This window comes from Lithobates pipiens, unplaced genomic scaffold (assembly GCF_037356315.1).
Source record: "Lithobates pipiens isolate NorthernLeopardFrog02 unplaced genomic scaffold, aLitPip1_a1.2 Scaffold_18, whole genome shotgun sequence".
In the NCBI taxonomy this organism is placed as follows: Eukaryota; Metazoa; Chordata; class Amphibia; order Anura; family Ranidae; genus Lithobates; species Lithobates pipiens.
The window spans coordinates 596117998-596140007 of NW_027507758.1; the positions used below are offsets into that span (position 1 = coordinate 596117998).

At 43.6% G+C, this 22010-nt stretch overlaps 1 protein-coding gene across 1 annotated transcript; it reads left to right on the plus strand.

Moving 5' to 3' along the window:
- Positions 1–859: 859 nt before the first annotated feature.
- Positions 860–1802, plus strand: LOC143986807 (taste receptor type 2 member 116-like). The gene is given in 2 exon segments (XM_077485214.1): positions 860–1230; positions 1232–1802. Coding segments are annotated over 2 exon segments (942 nt in total).
- The last annotated feature ends 20208 nt before the right edge of the window (positions 1803–22010 follow it).

Sequence of the window (22010 nt, forward strand, 5' to 3'; positions counted from 1 at the left end):
CCCCTATTGGTACAGACCCCCCATTACACCCAGGCGGCAGCTGGAGAGGAGTGGACAGTGTGCACCTGCGCCGCCCGGGTGGAGAGCCGTTCACAGCAGGCAGTAGAAAGACACAGAGGGGAGGAGAATGTGTCACGGACCTCCCCGCAATGTCACTGTGCAGCTGCCGCTGGTCTCGCTCCACATAGAGACCAGCCGCTCCGCGTCCAATCTCATCCCTAGCTGCTCCCCTTCTCTGACAGGAGGAGGGAGCGGGGAGCAGGGAGCGGGGAGGGGCTTGAGCAGGAAACACAGTGGCAGAGAGAGCCACCTCTGCAAACAAACAAGAGGAGGAGGAGGCAAGGGAGCACTCTGTCACTTCAGCATCCCCACCTCTTTGGCGCCCGGGAGCACTGCACCCGAGCAGCCTAGGATCAGCCCTGCATGCGGCACCGCCCCTACACCACTGCTGCCCCGAGGCCTGGCCTCGGTGGCCTTGTGGGTAATCCGGCTCTGGATATAAATATTCTTTGCACTTGCAAAAAAAAAAATACAGTTTCTGGTATCTTAAAAATATCGCCCTGAGACGATTTAGTTTGCAAATGTAGCGCTATACAAGTTATTCATTCATTCATTCAAAAAATGTCCGCAGTATTTGCTTGCACTATACAAGTCCATTTTGTTTCCATCCGATGTTCTCGCATTATCATATAACCACATCCAGGAGTATCATGCTCACTCTCATCTTTTTTATTTGTATAATCATCGGTACAGCCAAGGTGTTTGCATTACCATTTGCATCATAGATTCTAAGAAGTTATGTTTTATCAGAGTACGTCTATCAACTATCCTCACATAGCTCTTGTAGGTGATTACAAACATGGCAAATTCAACAGAAAAAAACTATGATGAAATGATTCTAGAACAATATTTGGTTCCATTTACCTTGCTTGTAATATCGGTATTGGCAGGTCTGGTGATACAATCATTTATTGTGACTGTTAATATCATTGACTGGATGAAGGGAAGATTAATAACAGGTGCCGACAAAATTCTCACCTCTATTGGGATATCAAGGATCTTCTTTCATGCTGCTTTCCTGTTATTTTTATCTGATTACTTTTCAGAGATAACTATATATTCAATATTTCTTTCGTGTGCTTTGGAATCCTTAAACCTTTCCAACATCTGGTTTTCGGCCCTGCTCTCCATCTTCTTCTACTTCAAGATCTCCACCTCTCACAATGTTTATCTTACGTCTAAAGGTCATCATGTGAAAGAGGGTCACCTACCTGATTATTGCCGCTTTCATTTTTTCTTTAGGATATACATCAATGAATGGTTTGTTCAGTGTGGTTTTCTTCAGTAATTCAATGCAAGCTTACACTTCAGACATCACACAACTGGTGATGATGTTGGACTATTTTATAGTGTTGTGGAACGTTGTACCCCTTCTTATGTCCTTCATAACTTCGATTTTACTTATCATTTTGCTTGGTCTTCACACAAGCAATCTGAAAAATCACGGACATGCAGACACCTACTGTAGGACTATAACATTTACCGTTTTGTCTTTTCTGGTTTGTAGTTTCTATATTATATTAAACGTATTGCACATGTGTATCCCATCAATATTGGAAGTGCTTTGGTGGTGTTTTATAATAAATGTTTTTCCAGCTCTACACTCTATTTTGCTCATTTATGTAGCAACAAAACTAAGAAATCAGTTCTTCAGAATTGTCCATTGTGGAACTGACTGCTTGTTCAACAGAAATGCTCCTGGACCTCGCTCTAGAGGGCCGAAGGAGGAGACCCCTTTGTGATTGAAGGAAAGATGAGGACTTTTGTTTTAATTATGTTCATAATAAGCAGATGGGAAATAGCAGCAAACTTATTTATAAGTTATTGTCCATTGTGGAACTGACTGCTTGTTCAACAGAAATGCTCCTGGACCTCGCTCTAGAGGGCCGAAGGAGGAGACCCCTTTGTGATTGAAGAAAAGATGAGGACTTTTGTTATAATTATATTCATAATAAGCAGATGGGAAATAGCAGTAAACTTATTTATAAATAATGTACTAATTTATATTAATTTATAGTGTGTGAGAATGCTGCATTTGATATTCTTTTTATATTCATTTATAGATGCATTTATAGCTGTTGCTGTGATGTTTTCTGTCTTCAGCCCCGGAAGATTTTACCCCCTTCCTGACCAGAGCACTTTTTGCGATTCGGCACTGCGTCGCTTTAACTGACAATTGCCACGTGGCTCCCAAAAACAAAATCGACATCCTTTTTTTCCCATAAATAGAGCTTTCTTTTGGTGGTATTTGATCACCCCTGACGTTTTTATTTTTTGCACTATAAACAAAAAAAGAGCGACAATTTTGAAATAAAAACACAATATTTTTTTACATTTTGCTATAATAAATATCCCCCAAAAATATATAAAATAAACATTTTTTCTCCTCAGTTTAGGCTGATATGTATTCTTCTAAAAAAAAAAATCTCAATAAGCGTTTATTGATTGGTTTGCGCAAAAGTTATAGCGTTTACAAAATAGGGGATAGTTTTATGGCATTTTTATTAATCTTTTTTTTTTATAGTAATGGCGCCGATCTACAATTTTTATCATGACTGCGACATTATGGCGGGATCATTGGACATTTTTGACACATTTTTGGCACCATTGTCATTTATACAGCAATCAGTGCTATACAAATGCACTGATTCCTGTGTAAATGACACTGGTAGTAAAGGGGTTAACCACTAGGTGGCAGTGTAGGGGTTAAGTGTGTCCTGGGGAGTGATTCTAACTGGGGGGCGTGGCTACATTTGACACGTCACTGATCTCTGCTCCGATCACAGGGAGCAGAGATCAGTGACCCTGTCTCTAGGCAGAACAGGGAGATGCTTGTTTACATTAGCATCTCCCCGTTCTTCCTCCCCATGAGATGATCACGGGCGATCAAGTCCGCTGGACCCACGATCCGACTCACGGAGGTCCCGGCCAGGGGCCCACACACAATGGCACGGCGGCAAATTTAAAGGGACATACAGGTACGCCCATTTGCCCAACCGTACCATTCTGGTGATGTACATCGCCGTGTGCCAGTCGGGAACCGGTTAAATGCAGCACGAAAAGTTTTATACAACTTTTTTGTGCATTTGTTAATCTGAATTTGAATTTTTATATTACTAGAGTAGTTAAGAATCTTCAGACAATGGGGTTGATTTGCTGAATTTGGAGAGTGCAAAATCTTGTGTAGCTGTGCATTGTAGCCAATCGCCTTCTAACTTCAACCCCAATGTTTTTTGTCAATATATATTTCAATTGTCCAATTATATGAAAAGCTAATTTTACTATACTATACTATGAATGCCCAAATTTGCAGAATAAATACATAAACAGCAATTTGCTTTTCATATAATTGGATAAGTAAAAATGCCCCTAATTTATAACGTAAAGATTCTTAGCTTAAGCTTTAAATCCTATGGAACTCTTCACATCACTGTGATGCAGGTGTGTTTTGAAAAGTCCTGCATGCTGCATTCTTGGTGCTCTGTTTCAAAAGCACACCAAAAATGAACATCCTATGGGAAATGGCAAACACATCAAAAATGCATTGGGGTTGAGTTTTTGGTGAACTTTTTGAGACATATGTCCATGTTTCACAAGTACATGTTGTGGGTCAGGCTACGAGAAAAAGCACCAAAAACGCATTAAAATGCAAAAACGCGATATTATTGTAGCACTAACCCCCGAAGGAGCTGCTGGTTTGATTGGGCTTACTGTTAGCTTCTTCACCTCGATTTGCATCTAGGGGTTTCCGTGGTAGATGAACCAGAAACTTTAGAGACTGATGACAGATCCACTTAAAAGGATTTTTATTTGCAAAAAACGTAGTTAACGAACAGTCTCTTAGTATAGGATCAGAGGGTTAGGAGGAAAGTTAAGGTACTCTTAGTGTCAAAGTCAATAATAAAGAACTCTTTTTTACTTTGACTAAATCCAGAGAATAACCATTCACAGCTGGATGTTCACTCAAGTTGGATAGTCCCTCTCTCACAAGGCCTAGTAACCAACAAGGAGCTTAAATCAGGAGCAAGTCTCTGCCACAGACGTTGTTGTAGAACATGTAAGAATAAGCCTCTGCCACAGACGTTGTTGTAGATAATGTAGGAATAAGTCTCTGCCACAGACGTTGTTGTAGAACATGTAGGAATAAGTCTCTGCCACAGACGTTGTTGTAGAACATGTAAGAATAAGCCTCTGCCACAGACGTTGTTGTAGAACATGTAGCAAACTAGAACTTGTAGAACACTCGTGTAATACCCGGATCTTTCAGCCGGTTTGGCGATACCCATGAGATTGGATTCACTTAGGTACTTCAGCCTCACCAGGCTCTTGCTAAGAAACCAACCCGTGCATGGCCTTCTTCTGAAGAGTCCTCCCCTGGATAGCTACGAAGTCGCTGGGCCTCCCCACAACCGTAGACGGCACCAGACCACCTCAGAATCCTTTTTTTAGGTTCCTTGCCTCGGGCTAGCCAGCCCCAAGACATAAAGTTGGGTGGATCCGCACCCCAGGCCATAGCCTTCCTGGGGGCTGGTCAGGAGGACCAGGACCATGGAGTCAGAGCATATTCCTGGACCGGAACCCCGAACCACGTGACATCCGCATCTTAAATACCAACAAGAGTACTTGCAAGAGTGACACTTCCACTGGGCGGGCTCTGAGAGAAAGTAACCTTAAAGCACCCAACCAGACTATGGTTCCATACCTGCTAGAAGAGACAGTGCCCCCGGGGGCCAGGCTGAACACCCTATAGTCCAGTCAGACTGATGCTGAGGTCAAAATTTGGAATAATTATACCCAAACCAAACTGCAGTTCAGGTGTAACCTTAAACTTCAAAAACATAGTACGTGCTCTTCAGGAGCCGGCGCTACATTATATATTACATGTAATAAATAATAAGCAGTTAATACCGTTAATAAAAAGGCACATCATATGTACAAATACTTACAAATGTATGAATACTTATTTATAATCTTTGACTGTCTTAATAAAAAAAAAACTATAACTATTTTTTGGGGCTTATTTCTAAAACTTGATGCATTTAGACATGCTGAATTAGCTAACACATGTTGGTCTTACATTGTATATGCCAACAGAAAAATGGGTACATTGCATCATCTTCTACAACTAGATCAGTTACCCCATAAACAATCACTTGCAACATATTAACTCTATGACATTCGTCCAATCAAATGCAATCAAAAATATTGTTGTTATTTTCCTTTAACATGATGCAGCATTTTTTGCAAAATACATTACCAAATTCAAGAAGCCGAAGGGAAATGTACTTGCAAAGTAAACAGCCTATTTGGTTTTAGTAAATCAACCCCCCACGTTGTCTCGTAAGCTGAAATCTCATACGACATTTGTAGTTTTGTAGTTTAGCAATAAATTCCAGTAAAAAAAAACAAAAAAAAAAAAAAAACCTCTGTTAAGGTTAGAAATTAGAACACTAACAATTATACATTCATTTTAATTTTTGAGATGGTTGCAATGTTTTTTTCTTTTTCTTTTTTACTGACTACTATACCACCTTTTTCTCCTTGATGTAGCAGCGAAAGAGGTGAGAGAGTTTACAAGTCACACTTATGCACTGTACACACTGTCGGACTTTCCGACAGGAAAATGTGCGTTCGGATCTTGTTGTTGGAAAATCCGATCGTGTGTGGGCTCCATCTGACTTTTTCCATCGGAATTTCCGACACACAAAGTTTGAGAGCTGGATTTAAAATTTTACGACAACAAAATTCCAATCGTGTGCAGACAATTCTGACAGACAAAGTGCCACACATGCTCAGAATAAATTATGAGACGAAAGCTATTGGCTACTGGCTCATTTATAGTCCCGTCGTACGTGTTCTACGTCACCTCGTTCTGAACGGTCGGATTTTCCGACAACTTTGTGCGACCGTGTGTATGCAAGACAAGTTTGGGCCAAAATCCGTCTGAAAAAATCTGACAGATTGACGTGTGTACAGGGCATTAGACCATGAGGTGATGAAAAAAAGACTAGTGAGCTACTGAGCACTCTTGATGCCCTGGGTTTGATTCCAGCAGGATACCCTGAACTTTGAAAAAGTTTGGATGGAAAAACCTAAATCCCACTAAAATTCAATAAGAACTGAATTTGTCAGATTAAAAATTCCCATTTTCTGGGCTAATAGGCAAAGGGGTGTCAAAACAGAGTATGGTGTGGACACTACCCTGAGCAATACAAACCTTTTTCTTTTTATTCCATTTGACCAGAAACATGCTTGAAGTGGTTGTAAACTCGTAAAAAAAAATCAAAAAAACAAACAAACCTGCAAGACAAAGGCATAATGAGCTAGTATTCATAGCATACTCATAGCTCATTATGAATTACTTACCTTAGATTGAAGCCCCCGCAGCGTTCCTCGTTCACCTCTTCCAGGGGTTACCTCCAGGTATCGTGGCTCCCGCGTTGTGATTGGCTGGAGCCGTGACGCCGTCGCATGCGCATGGGAGCCCCTGGTAACGGCACAGTGTAACTGAAGCAACAGCACGTACGTGCTGTTGCTTCAGTTTGCTTAAGTGCGTATATGCCGATGACATCGGCACATGCAAATACAGGGATATCTCCTAAACCGTGCAGGTTTAGGAGATATCCAGTGTAGCTACAGGAAAGCCTAATTATAGGCTTGCCTGTAGTATAAAGTGGTTGTAAAGGGTTTACAATCACTTTAACCACTTAAGCCCCGGACCAATTTGCAGCCAAAGGACCAGGCCACTTTTTGCGATTCGGCACTGTGTCGCTTTAACTGACAATTGCGCGGTCGTGCGACATGGCTCCCAAACAAAATTGGCGTCCTTTTTTTCCCACAAATAGAGCTTTCTTTTGGTGGTATTTGATCACCTCTGTGGTTTTTATTTTTTGCGCTATAAACAAAAAAATAGAGACGATTTTTATCGTGACTGCGACATTATTGGCGACAAATTGGACAATTTTGACACATTTTTTGGGACCATTGGCATTAATACAGTGATCAATGCATTAAACTTGCATTGATTAATGTAAAAATGTCACTGGCAGTGAAGGGGTTAACCACTAGGGGGCAGGGAGGGGTTAAGTGTTTCCTAGGGGAGTGTTTCTAACTGACTGGTGGATGGGCTTGTGTGACGTGACACTGATTGCTGCTCCCTATGACAGGGAGCAGAAGATTAGTGTCCTGTTACTAGGCAAAACGGGCAGATACTGTTTACATCGGCATCTCCCCATTCTTCAGCTCTGTGACACGATCACGGTCACGGAGCTCGCGGCAGGTGCGCACATGGCGGCGTCGTACATATGCCGACAGCGGTCTGCAAGTGGTTAACATACACACCTGCAGCGGTGTCGCATGAACAGGGTGTGATTTGGATGTGGTGCAGAATCTGCACAGAATTTGTTGCAAATGCACAGCACAAAAGTGTGAATCGGCATTTAGTCTCTGTACTGCCGCATGTGGATTGCTTTTCAGAGGTATTAGATGGGCAGTGAGGAGGTGATATGTTGCTTCCTCACCACCTTTTTTTAACCCCTTAAAAGCTGCATCGCCCTCATCACAGCTATATGCATTGCACATGGTTGTGGGAAAGTTGCCGCACAGACTCTTATTTGATTTGGTTGAATTTGGTAAGCAGTGGTGCCCACCAAATGCAACTGGTGATATTATGCTTGCCACAGTCACGAATCAAAGCATTGTGGCTCCAGCATGTGTACACCCCCAGCTGCCGTATTACAACATGCTGTGCTTTCTTTTTTAATTGCTTACCAACCGTATACTGTATATATATATGTATATATATATATATATATATATATATATATATATATATATATATATATATACAGTGGGGAAGGAAAGAATTCAGACCCCCTTTGTTATATTGACAGAAAAACAAAGAATTGTTGACATTTCTGCAGATTTATTAAAAAAGAAAAACTGAAATATCACATGGTCCTAAGTATTCAAACCCTTTGCTGTGACACCCATATATATATATATATTCTGATCATCCTTGAGATGGTTCTAAACCTTCATTTGAGTCCAGCTGTGTTTGATTATACTGATTGGACTTGATTAGGAAAGCCACACACCTGTCTATATAAGACCTTACAGCTCACAGTGCATGTCAGAGCAAATGAGAATCATAAGGTCAAAGGAACTGCCTGAAGAGCTCAGAGACAGAATTGTGGCAAGGCACGGGTCTGGCCAAGGTTACAAAAAAATTCTGCTGCACTTAAGAGCACAGTGGCCTCCATAATCCTTAAATGGAAGATGTTTGGGATGACCAGAACCCTTCCTAGAGCTGGCCTTCCGGCCAAACTGAGCTATCGGCGGAGAAGAGCCTTGGTGAGAGAGGTAAAGAAGAACCCAAAGATCACTGTGGCTGAGCTCCAGAGATGCAGTTGGGAGATGGGAGAAAGTTATAGAAAGTCAGCCATCACTGCAGCCCTCCACCAGTTGGGGCTTTATGGCAGAGTGGCCCGACGGAAGCCTATCCTCAGTGGAAGACACATGAAAGCCCGCATGGAGTTTGCTAAAAAAACACCTGAAAGACTCTAAGATAGTGAGAAATAAGATTCTCTGCTCTGATAAGAGCAAGATAGAACTTTTTGGCCTTAATTCTAAGCGGTATGTGTGGAGAAACCAGGCACTGCTCATCACCTGTCCAATACAGTCCCAAAAGTGAAGCATGGTGGTGGCAGCATCATGCTGTGGGGGTGTTTTTCAGCTGCAGGGATAGGACTACTGGTTGCAGTCGAGGGAAAGATGAATTCGGCCAAGTATAGGAATATCCTGGACGAAAACCTTCTCCAGAGTGCTCAGGACCTTCAGACTGGGCCGAAGGTTTACCTTCCAACAAGACAATGACCCTAAGCACACAGCTAAAATAACAAAGGAGTGGCTTCACAACAACTCCCTGACTGTTCTTGAATGGCCCAGCCAGAGCCCTGACTTAAACCCAATTGAGCATTTCTGGAGAGACCTAAAAATGGCCGTCCACCAACGTTTACCATCCAACCCAACAGAACTGGAGAGGATCTGCAGGGAGGAATGGCAGAGGATCCCCAAATCCAGGTGTGAAAAACTTGTTGCATCTTTCCCAAAAAGACTCATGGCTGTATTAGATCAAAAGGGTGCTTCTACTAAATACTGAGCAAAGGGTCTGAATACTTAGGACCATGTGACATTTTTTTTTTCTTTTTTAATAAATCTGCAAAAATGTCAACAATTCTGTGTTTTTCTGTCAATATTGGGTGCTATGTGTACATTAATGAGGAAAAAAATGAACTTAAAGGATTTTAGCAAATCGCAATGCAATGCAATATAACAAAGAGTGAAAAATTTAAAGGTGGTCTGAATACTTTCCGTACCCACTGTATATGGCGGTGAAGCGGCTCGCCTGCGCAGCATTAAATACGTAGTACATGTGGAAAAAAGAGAAAAGGGTTTTGGGACTTTAAATAAGGAATATGCACGTGCATAATAAAATTAAAGATATCCAATTATAAACAGATAATTCCAGTTGGGAATGACAATAATTGATTTCTATTTATAAATCCAATCAATTTTATACACTTGATAAATACAATACACAATATGATATATAATGTATCATATAAATTATATATAAAACATATTCCCCACACAGTTCTTAGTTCCCTCTTGTTGACTATATGGTATATCCCCTTAGATTTGATTTATTCAAAAAATATATATATATTTATTTATTAGAGGAAAAAATAATATAATACGTATCAAACATATACAAAGAGTACTTCACAATGCTGGGTTGGAGCAGGCTTGAAACATATGTAGTATGGAGAATGATGCCGACATGTTTCGGACTGTCCGTCCTTTCTCTTAGGCATAACAAACATCTCGTGTATACATACTCTAAAATATGAGCGTAATTAAATTAGTACAGGTACATACAGAACAAGAAAGATGCATAGCTCTACAAATTCATCCTTGATAATTGGTGCTAAAGGTAATGAATATACTCACAAGCCTGACACAAACACCGATGGTCAACAGGAAGGGGTATGAGTACTCTGATATAGTTCAAAACTTGATCCTGCACTTCCAGGTCTGGGGCTGGCACGCACACTGCTGGCAATCCACTCCCACTGTGATTGGACACAGCAGGAGCCAATCAGCAGATCCGGCAGACTCTATGTCAGCCAGTACCTGCCGATCGTTCGTAACACAAGCAGAACCGCAGTCTGCCTATGTAAACAAGACAGACTCTGCGGATATTTATGCCACTTCCCGCGGGTCTCCCGCTGTCTGCTGGGAAACACAGGGATCCCAGAGACAGCGGGGACCATCCTTATTGCGCAGCGCGACTCGCGCATGCGCAGTAGGGAACCGGGAAATGAAGCCACAAGGCTCCACTTCCTGATTCCCATACCCAAGATGGTGGCGGCAGCACCCGAGATACGATTGAGAGATCAGCTTCGGGTGCAGCAGCTGCAGTATTTGTAGCTGCTGGCTTTAAAAAAAAAAAACGGCGGAACTCCCGCTTTAAGGAGGAAGCCGCGCAATTGTCAGTTAAAGCAACGCAGTGCCATATCGCAAAAAATGGCCTGGTCAGGAAAGAGGGTAAATCTTCCGGAGCTGAAATGGTAAAAAAAACACACAGATCCCTGCAAGGATCTGTTATGTATTTAAGTGGATCGTTAGAGGGGTTTGTGTGCTGCTTAAATAAATAAAATAAAAAAAGCCAATGAATACCATTTCTCAGGAATTTAAACTTTATATATTTTTTTGTGTTGTAAATGTCTCTTTTGCAAACAAAAAATACATAGAGTCTGCCCCAAAATATACAATAGACCCTTTCAGTCTGGTATAAATTGTAAGGGAGTACCTCACACATAAAAAAAAAAAGCATGAAGTCCCCCTAAAAATGTATACCACACCGTTAACTTGAACATTCAGCCTGGCTGGCCAAGAAAGGGGGGGAGTAAGAATGTGAACCCTCTCCGTAACCACACCAGGCTACATGTCCTCCACATGGGGGGTGCCTTGTTCCCTTGTTGAGGAGGACAAGGGCCTCATCCCAACAACCCTGTGTAGTGGTTGTGTGGGTCTGCGAGCAAGGGGCTTATTCTAATCTGCAAGACCTCTTTACAATGGGGGGGGGGGGGAGGCATGGTTAGAAAGGTACTGGTGGTAGAGGATTCAATTATTAGAAGGACAGATAAGACAATCTGCCTCAAAGACCGTGATCGCCGAATGGTATGTTGTTTACCGGGCGTTCCGGGTCGGCACGTCATGGATCGGATATACAGATCATTGGGTGGGGCTGGGGAGGTTAGTGTCAGATTGCTGGCTGAACTATTACAGCCCCACTATAAGTCACTGATGACCGCCATTACTAGTATAAAAAATAAATAACTAAACATTCCAGTAAATATACCATAGTTTTCAGTTGCTATAACTTTCATGCAAACCAATTGATATACACTTATTGTTTTTTTTTTTTTTAACAAAGACATGTAGCAAAATAAATTTTGGCCTTTTTTTATTGAGTATGTATTACAGCAGAAAATAAAAAAGAATAAAACTGTTCTGACTTTTTCGTTTATATAACAAAAGACAAAAAAAATCCAGTGGTGTCAAAAGAAAGCTCTATTTGTGTAAAACATATGATATAAATTTAATTTGGCTACACTGTTGCATGACGGCGCAATTGCTAATTAATGTAGCGCAGTGATGAATAACAAAAAATTGGCCTGGTCATGAAGGGGGTAAAATCTTCCAGAGCTTAAGTGGTTAATTAAGGATATAAATATGCTGTGTGCTTGCAATAAACCAGTTTATGGTATCTTAAAACATTTCCACATTATTTGCTTGCAATATACAAGTTCATTTATTTTCCATCCAATTTTCTCGCATTATCATATAACCACATCCACGAGTATCATGCTCACTCTCATCTTTTTTATTTGTATAACCATCAGTACAGCCAAGGTGTTTGCATTACCATTTGCATTATAGATTCTAAGAAGTTATGTTCTATTAGAGTACTTCTATCAATTATATCCGCACAGCCCTTGAATGTGATTACAAACATGACAAATTCCACAGAAAATTAGGATTTTTATAACAGCTTACCTGTAAAATTCTTTTCTTGGAGTACATCATGGGACACAGAGCCATAATAATTACTACATGGGTTATAGGCCACCTTCAGGTGATGGACAATGGCACACCCAAGAAGGGAAGTCCCCCCTTCCTATGCAGCCACTCCCACTACAGGGAGTACTTTAGTTTTGTAGCAAAGCAATATAGATATATCCCAGAAAGAGGGGTGGGACCTCTGTGTCCCGTGATGTACTCCAAGAAAAGGATTTTACAGGTAAGCTGTTATAAAAATCCTAATTTCTTAATTGTACATCACGGGACACAGGTCCATAATAATTACTTAATGGGATATCCCAAATCAATGCCATCTTAGGGGAGGGAGACACAGAACAAAACCCGCTGCCATCAGACGTGAGGATCTATACTGCTGCTTGCAGAACACTGCGCCGGAAGGTGGCATCCTCATGCCCTTTTACATCCACCTGATAGAACCTGGTGAATGTATGGACCGAAGACCAAGTTGCAGCCTTGCAGATCTGAGTCATAGATGCTTGGTGATGAACTGCCCAGGAAGCACTGACTGCTCTGGTAGAGTGCACTGTAACTTGGAAGGGGGGGGGGTTTTCCCTTTCAAACCATAAGCCTGGATAATAACCTGCCAAATCCACTTAGAAATAGTAGACTTCGATGCTGCCTGGCCCTTCCTGGGACTTTCTGGCAACACAAACCAAACATCAGTGTTACGTATCTGAGCTGTCGCTTTCAGATAAATTCTGACTGCCCTCACTACATCAAGTGAGTGCAAAGATTTTTCCTGCGTAGAACTAGGTTCTGGAAAAAAGGAAGGTAGGACAACATCTTGGTTCAGATAAAAACCTGATACTACCTTAGGTAAAAAAGACGGGTGAGGTTGCAACACCACCCTGATTTTATGAACAATAAAATATGGCTCTTTATAAAAAAAAGCAGCCAACTCTGATACTTTCTAGCCGAAGAGATAATCACCCAAAAAAATAAACAATTTCCTTGTCAAAATGACCAATGGACTTTGACGTATTGGCTCAAAAGGCTGATTTTGTAACACCGATAAAACTAGATTCAAATCCCATGGGCACAGACGGGATCTAACTGGTGGATTTATATGCATTACCCCTTGTATAAAGGGCCGAATTAAGGAATGTGAAGCAAGCGGCCTTTGAAAGAACATTGATAAGGCCGAGATTTGACCCTTAATAGTACTCAAGGCCAGCTTAATTTCTATTCCCAGCTGTAGAATGGTAAGAATTATACCTATCAGTGGCGGAACTACCGCCATAGCGACCCATGCAGGCGCTATGGGGCCCGCAGCCGAGTGGGGCCCGCAAGTGGCATACTAACTGGGAGTGCGGGGTGGTCCGCACTGGGTGGCACACGCTGTGGGGATGTCAGACGGCGTATGAAACAGTGACAACGGGCAGGCTTGGTAGCAGCAGTGGCAATGTGTGCAGGGAGATCCCAGCTCAGGTGGACTGAACCATCAGGCATAAATATAGGGATGTCGGCTGTACTTGACACAATGCTGTGCATTACGTTCTAACAGCCCAGCGAGTACAACTCCCCCCACCCCCTCCACAGAAATGGAAGAGGCTGCATCGGCTCTGCTCCCTCCCTCTTCTCTGTGTCCATCCAAGCTCCGTGCAGCCCGTGTGCTGTGTCTGAAAGGAATGTGGGGGCGGGAGCATTTACAAAAGTAGCCGACAGCTACAGAAGCGTGTGTGAACATCCTGGGAACATCCAAGTGAGTTTGCAGCACTGTCACTGTGTCCAGACTCTGCCCTCTCTCTCCCAAATCTTTCTCTCCCCCTCTTTCCTCTGTTGTCCTTCAGCAGAATCTTTCATTAACTCTATCCAAAGCATTTTCTTTTAACCAGCCGATACTAATAGATGGCCACATCATGTTCCTTTAGCCATGTTTTTCACTAGTGCAATCACAGACATTGCATGTGATTCGCACCACATTGCTGTGCAAATCACATGCAATGTCTGTGCAATGCAAGTTTAGCCATACAAACTGTATGGCTGAAATCGCATTGCATTCTCTCCAAAATGGTGCAGGACCCTTTTTTGGTCTGCACTGGAATCGGATCGCATGGGTGTTCACACCTATGCGATCCCATGCCTGCACCATTTCACAGTTCGCACTGTGATCTGCAAACTGATATGGGGATGTGAGTAACTTTACATTGACCCCCGTAGCAGCTTGCAAAGGGCAGTGTGAACCTCCAGAAAGCGACATGCAATGCAGGAGTCCGCACTAGAATCGCGCTGATTCCTGCATTGCATATATGTGAACCAGGACTCAAGTTGATTCACACTGATGCACTGTGGTTCAGTTGCAGTGATGGTGTATACAGATTTTTCCCGCATTTAACTCCATTTCCACTACAGTCCCACAGACTTCTATTAGGTTACACATTTTGACAACATTTTCTGAAAGAGCACCAAATGTACTCTATACTGCAACTTTGGTGTGCTTTCAGAAAACACAGTAACATTATACAAACTAATAGAAGTCTGTGGGAATGCAGCTAAAAATGGGGATAAAATGCAGAAAAAACTGCGTGTACCCCAGAACTGCGAAAAACTCCAGGACAGCAATGTGAACTCAAAGGCTGCAGGGTGCTGAGTAATATAAAGGGGTCCATAGATGCTGTGTAATGTAAAGGGGTCCAGAGGTGCAGGGTGCTGTGTAATGTAAAGGGGTCCAGAGGTGCAGGGTGCTGTGTAATGTAAAGGGGTCCAGAGGTACAGGGTGCTGTGTAATGTAAAGGGGTCCAGAGGTGCAGGGTGCTGTGTAATGTAAAGGGGTCCAGATGTTCAGGGAGTTGTGTAATGTAAAGGGGTCTAGAGGTGCAGGGGTTCTGTAATGTAAAGGGGTGCAGGGGGTTGTGTAATGTAACAGGTCCAGAAGTGCAGGGGGCTGTGTAATGTAAAGGGGTCCAGTGGTGCAGGGGGTTGGGTAATGTAAAGGGGCCCAGTGGTGTAGCAGGTTGTGTAATGTAAAGTGGTCCAGTGGTGCAGGGGGTTATTTGATGTAAAGGGGTCCAGAGGTGCAGGGGGGCTGTGTAATGTAAAGGGGTCCAGTTTTGGCGAGGGGGTACAAAGTAGTGACAAAGAGATATTGGGGGATGCAGAGGTATGCGGGGGCACAGGGGGTTGTTTTTACATTTTAAAGTGGGGGGGTGCCAGATATAGGATCTGCCCTGGGTGCCAAATGCTCTAGGTACCCCCCACCCCCCGGGGCCCGGGGAGGATGAGGAATGTAAGTTAACTGTTAAGCCTCCCAGGCCCCGCGAGTCCTGCCATGTCCTGACACACGCAGCCGCATACAGCAGGAGCAGAGAGCAGAGTGGGCCAGGCCGAACGCTTGAGAGCGCCTGTGAAAGGACATCGTTTTCAGCACATGAGGAGGCTCTGGAGTCTGAACAGGAGGTAGGAAAGGAGTGGGAGACTATCATCTTTTTTTTGTGGGGGGGGGGGGGGGCCCATACAACATTTTGCTATGGGGCCCTGTGATTTCTAGTTACGCCCCTGATACCTATGACATACTTTCAGGGATGCCATATCTTGGACTCACACCAAGAGACATAGGGTTTACAGACCCTATAATAAATTACTCTGGAGGCTGGCTTTTTAGCATTAATCAGGGTAGAAATCATCATACCTGAAAGCCCCCAATTCTTTAGAATATGGACTTCAATAGCCAAACTCTTAAATTTAGCATTTGTAAAGAAGGATGGAATACTGGACCCTGCGAGAGCGCTGTGGCTACCAGAATTACTGGCTTCCCTTCCTGTTTGATTCTGCAAAGAAGTTGCGGTATCAGTTGTACTTGAGGGAATGCATAAATTAGTGAAAACTGATCCCACGGTGCCACTAATGCATCTGTTCTGCATGCGAGTGGATCCCTTTTACTTGACACAAAGTTTATTAACTTCTTGTTGAACCTGGATGCCAATAGGTCCACATCCAGGGTGCCTGGATTTTTGACAAATCGCCTGAAAGATGTCGGGGTGTAGAGACCATTCCCCTGGAAACAGCTGCTGGCGGCTTAAGAAATCTGCTCTCCACGCCTGGAATGAAAACTGCAGACAGGCAAGGTACACGCTTCTCTGCCCAATATGGTTCACTTCCCTCTGGGCTGCGTGATTTATGGTGCCCCCTTGGAGATTGATGTAGGCTACCGCTGTAGCATTGTCAGATTGAATCCTGACGGGCCAATTCTGTAAGCTGGACATCCAGGCCCAAGCCTGAATCTCTAGGATGTTGTTGGGCAAGGTCTTCTCAGCCCTAGACAATTTTCCTTGGACCGTAACCTCCTCTAGGTCTGCTCCCCAGCTTGTCAGACTGGCATCCGTTGTCACAATCTTCCAAGTAACCAGTATGAAGGATTTTCCCTTCTGCAAATTCTTGGCTGCCAACCCCCAACTGAGGTTCTGAAGAACTTCTGGGGTCAGATAGATTGGTAAGTCCAAGGTTTGGATTTTCTTGTTCCAAGCCAACAAGATCCTGTTTTGCAACAGTCTTGAATGAAATTGAGCATAGGGGACTGCTTCGAATGAAGCCACCATCTTCCCCAATAATCTCATGCATAGGCGGATGGAAGGATTCTTCCTTGCCTTGATCAGCTGGACCAGCTCCTTTATAGCAGTGACCTTTGATTGAGACAGAAGCAACTTTCTCTGGGCTGTGTCTATGACCAGGCCCAGGTACTCCTGCCTTTTTACTGGCTATAAGGTTGATTTTCGAAGTTGAGGATCCACCCTAAGTGTTCCAGTTACTTGACCATGTTGGATACGCTCTGAAACGCTCTGATTTAGGCGGAAAATCCGATAGAAAATTTCCGATGGAGTCTACGCATGGTCAGAATTTCCATCAACAAGCTCCCATCTAACATTTCCAGTCAGAAAATCCTATTGTTTGTACGGGGCCTTACTCTAAGGCAATGTTAGATGGGAGCTTGTTGTCAGAAATTCCGACAAAGTAGCACATAATTGTGAAGTGGAAGGAAAATGTTAAAAGGTTTTTACATTTTTTTTACAAATAAATTCCTGAAAAGTGTGGCATGCATTTGTATTCAGCCCCCTTTACTCTGATACCCCTAACTAAGATCCCTTTCACACTGGGAGGAGGGCCGCATTAGAATGAAAGCGCCGCTAGTTTTACCGGCGCTTTACCGGTGTTACCACTTTTTGGCCACTAGAGGGGTGCTTTTAACCCTGCTACTGGCTGAGGAAAGGGTTAAATCCGCCCACAAAGCGGTGCTGCCGACACGCTTTGCAGGCGCTTCGGCAGCACTGCCCATTATTTTCAATGGCAGGGACAGTTTAGGAGCGGTGTATACACCACTCTTGCACCGCCTCAAAGACTTTTTTTTAGGTCCTGCAAACACACCGGCCCAGTGTGAAAGCACTTGGGCTTTCACACTGGGGATGCTTGAGAAGCTTTTCAGGCACTTTACAGGTGCTATTTCTAGCGCAAAAACACCTGAAATGTGCCTTCAGTGTGAAAGGGGTGTAAAATCTAGTAGAACCAATTGCATTCAGAAGTCACCTAATTAGTAAATAAACTCCACCTGTGTGTAATTTAATCTCAGTATAAATACAGCTGTTGTGTGAAGCCCTCAGTGGTTTGTTAGGGAACCTTAGTGAACAAACAGCATCATTAAGGTCAAGGAACACACCTGACAGGTTAGGGATAAAGTTGTGGAGAAGTTTAAAGCAGGGTTAGGTTATAAAAAAAAATCCCAAGCTTTGAACATCTCACGGAGCACTGATTAAGCCATCATCCAAAAATGGAGAGTATGGCGCAACTGCAAATCTACCAACACATGGGCGTTAAACTGTGGAACCGCATGGCTTCCCTTACCAGAGATGGCGGCGGCAGCACCCGAGAGTTGATTGAAAAATCGGCTAGTGATGACACCACTGGATTCGTGGACAGGTAAGTGTCCTAATATTAAAAGTCAGCACCTACAGTAGTTGTGTTTTTTCTGAAGGAGCCTGGGTTTTAAGACTAATTCTAAGCTGGCATAGAGAAGGTCAGCCAGTACTCCGAGTGGGCTGTGCCTGTGCAGGGAAGCTGTCAAAAATGTAACCCTGGCTATCAGGGGAATTAAAAACAGCCCTAACGGTACTTTTCTGGTAGTAGTTTATTTAAGAAGACCTGACTGATTGACAGCGCATTACAGTTGGTGGATTCGGAAGCGGTTATTGGACTGAATAGAAACTGTGGATCCACCCACTGTTGTTCCCTGGCAATCAAAAGTAAAGTGATAGGGAAGTAGTTTTTCAGCTCCCCATTGGGTTCTGTCCACCCTAGTACCAGGGGCGGATCCAGAGTCTAGTCTCGGGAGGGGCACTTCCAGAAAATAAGGTTCTCACAGACAATTTGTCGGGGCAATGCGCTTCAATCATCCCCGCACCATGGTTGTCATGGTGTCAGGATGATTGAAGAGCATTATTTCTAACATTACATTGTAATATAAAATGAAATAGTTCAACTCACCATAATGCAGAATCAATGGGAGCCCCGAATGTGTCACTTGCCACCATCACCTGTCACCAGATGCAGCTTGTCACTAGCCGCGTCACCTGCCGCCAGATGCAGATTTTCACTTGCAATGTCACCTGGCACCAAATGCTGATTGTCACTTGCCACTATTGCCTGCCACCAGATGCAGCTTGTCATTTGCCACGTCGCCTGCCACCATATGCAGCCCAGATGCAGCTTGTCACTTGCCACGTTAATTGCCATGTTACTTGCCACCGGATGCGGACTGTCACTTGCCACATTGCCGGCCACCAAATGCACCTTGTCACATTAATTGCCACCAGATGTGGATTGTCACTTGCCACGTTAATTGCCACCAGATGCTGTTTGTCATTTGCCACATTAATTGCCACCAGATGCAACTTGTCACTATCCTGCAACAACAGTGACAGTAGAGAAACAGGCTTCTCTTCCCAGTTTTTCAGAACATGTGAGATCAGGCAGTGAGAGATGATGTCATCTCTCTACTCCCTCATCTGCCCACTCACTCTACTTCCTTCAAGTTCACAGAGCAGCCCGCTTAGTGACATGACTGCCCGTCTGCTTTGCTCATCCGCTAGCCCGTTTACTGGCCTGCTCGCCCGCTCTGTTCACTTGCTGGCCTCCTACTGACCTGCTCGCCCGCTCCGATCACTTGATGGCTGCCTAGTGACCTGCTTAACCGGCTACCTTCTGACCTGTTCACCCGCTCCGCTCACCCATCTGCCACCTGGCCCGCTCACTATTTATCGGCAGGGGCAATTGCCCCATTGCCCCCCCCTCCCGCCCTGGATCCGCCCCTGCCTAGTACAAAACTCCTCAGCCATGCGCCTGTCAGTTTAATGAGCTCAGTGGCTGGGGAGGGAAGGCAAAAATTAATGCGTTGAAGAATAAAATGTCCACTCCAATGCAGAAACAGACATGTCCATGTATCTGTTTGTGACAGGTGCATAAATCTGGTGCAAGCACTGACAATCGGTGCTGTGTCCCAATAGCATTCCAAAGGGTGTCTGACATCCTTTATGAATTCCCCATGTATCTTTTAATTGGAGGAGCACAGCACCTCATTTACTTCTTTATACTTTTTGTTAGGTTTGAAACAGCATTGACACAGAGAGAGGTCACCAGAAGGGACGAGCAATTAGTTCAGGCCGAGCATGAGTTCTGGCCAAACATTTGCCCATTTGACCATTCGGCGAACACCCGAATTTGCAGATTGTTTGCCAGGTGTGTTCCCCGATGAACAGGGCTGCTGATAAGGCAGTACAGCAAGCCCTCCTGTACTGGGCCCAGGCCTTATCAATTTGAAAGGGAGGCCCAGGCACCAGCTGAGCAAGAGGGCCAGCAGTACTACCTGATTGCTGATATTTGTGAGTCTTGTGCAAAAAGTGCCAGGGTCCCCTCCCAGTCCATACCAGGCCCTTCCGTTCTGGATTTTAAGGGAATCCCACACCAACTTTTTTTTAAACGCCGTGACTTTCCCCCCAAAAACGATACCAGACCCTTTTCCGAGCATGCAGCCTGGAACGAGCAAGCGCCCCCCCCCCTCCTGAACCATACCAGGCCACATGACCTCAAAATGAGGGAGTGGGTCCTTGGCTCTGCCCCCTTCCCCCAAAGCACCCTGTCCCCATGTTGATGGAGACAAGGGCCTCTTCCCGCCAACCCTGGACTTTAACAAGGGGGCCCCCATACCCCACCCCCCATGTGAATGGGTATCGAGTACATGGTACCTCTACCCATTCACCAAAAATTGTCAAAAAGTAATAACCACAAGAAAGAGTTTTTGACAAGTCCTTTATTCAAAAATAAAAAATCTGTGTCCCTAGATGTATATCCATCACCAAACAGAACGCCTGTGGGACCCGAAAGATGGAAAACAAAAAACCTCTGCCTCCTGGGAGGCCTCCCGCCATATGCTCACTCTGCGCTTTGACAGTTCTTATATAGGCAAGGGGTGTAACCCCCCTGCTACATCACCTGGTTGAACCACCCCTTCTGATGTCACGTGACATCAGAAGGGGGCTGTGGGGACGCTGTTCTTTTCACAATTTTGGCATGGGGTTCCCCTTAAAATCCATACCAGATGAGGGGTCTGGTATGGACGGGGGGGGGGGCATGCCAGTTTCTTCTTTATTTTTTCAATCGCCGGTTGCTGGAAATTTGAACCATGAGCTATTTTAAATGGGATTTGATTTGTTTTTTTCTTTAGAAATGTCATTACTGAAAAAACAAAAAGCAAAAACAAAAAAAAGAAATGTAATTTTTACGGTAGCATGTTTTATGCATGCTACAGATGCGCCAATTTACAGACACATTAAGGGACCCCCCCGGCACTATATTTAAAGATTTTTTTTCATTTTTATTGTTGTACTATAGGGCAAAATTAAAATCACTACTCTTGAAAAAAAAATCGTTTAAAAAAAAAAAATTATTAACACATGTCCCCCAAGGCAGTACCCAGGCCCTCATATGCCAATTACTTGCATATAAGCCTTAAAAATGGCCACTTTTGATTTTTTTCTTTTCGGCTCCCATAGACTTCAATGGGGTTTGTCATTCAGTTTAGAACATTTCCCCTATTCAGGAGTTCTGCTGCGAGTTGGGTATTTTGGGAAGGGCTAAAACCCATGTCAAGTTATACACATAAGAACAAGAATGTGGTCATGGGACTTTAAATGAGGTAGGTCACAAAGTAAAATTGATCATTTATTATAATTTCCAAGATATACAAAAATATATTAGAAAAAATTGAACAATAATCATAGAACCATATGCAATAAAATAGCCATAAGAAAGTCCATATATATAACGAAACATCATTCACATGGTAATATTCATGAAATATGATAGCAGGGTACATAATGGCCTGAGAATGAACAGATTACTTTGTATCTATGGAGCTCAACACATTTTGTGGATCATGATAATGTCCACTCATCAGGAGTTTGATGCGATAAAATGTCTGTGAATAAATAGAAATAATAATATCATGTAAGTTTGTAGAGGAAGGAAAAAATTTAATGAATGATTCTCCACAAGTAGCAGAGAAAATATCAAAAGGGTAACTTTGCAAACTCCATGTCAGCTCAAAGTAAGGCCTCTGCGTCTGGGAGGAGAAATAGAGGTGCCAAGACAGGCGCCTATACCCGGGTTGATGCGGGAAAAAACCACCCTCAATCGAGGCGGAGGGAAAGACAGCCGGGAGGGGGGGGGGGAGTCAGGACATCAAGTGTGATTTGTAGAGTATGTGAACTGCTGGGCGGGCATCGGGTGGTGAGAGATGA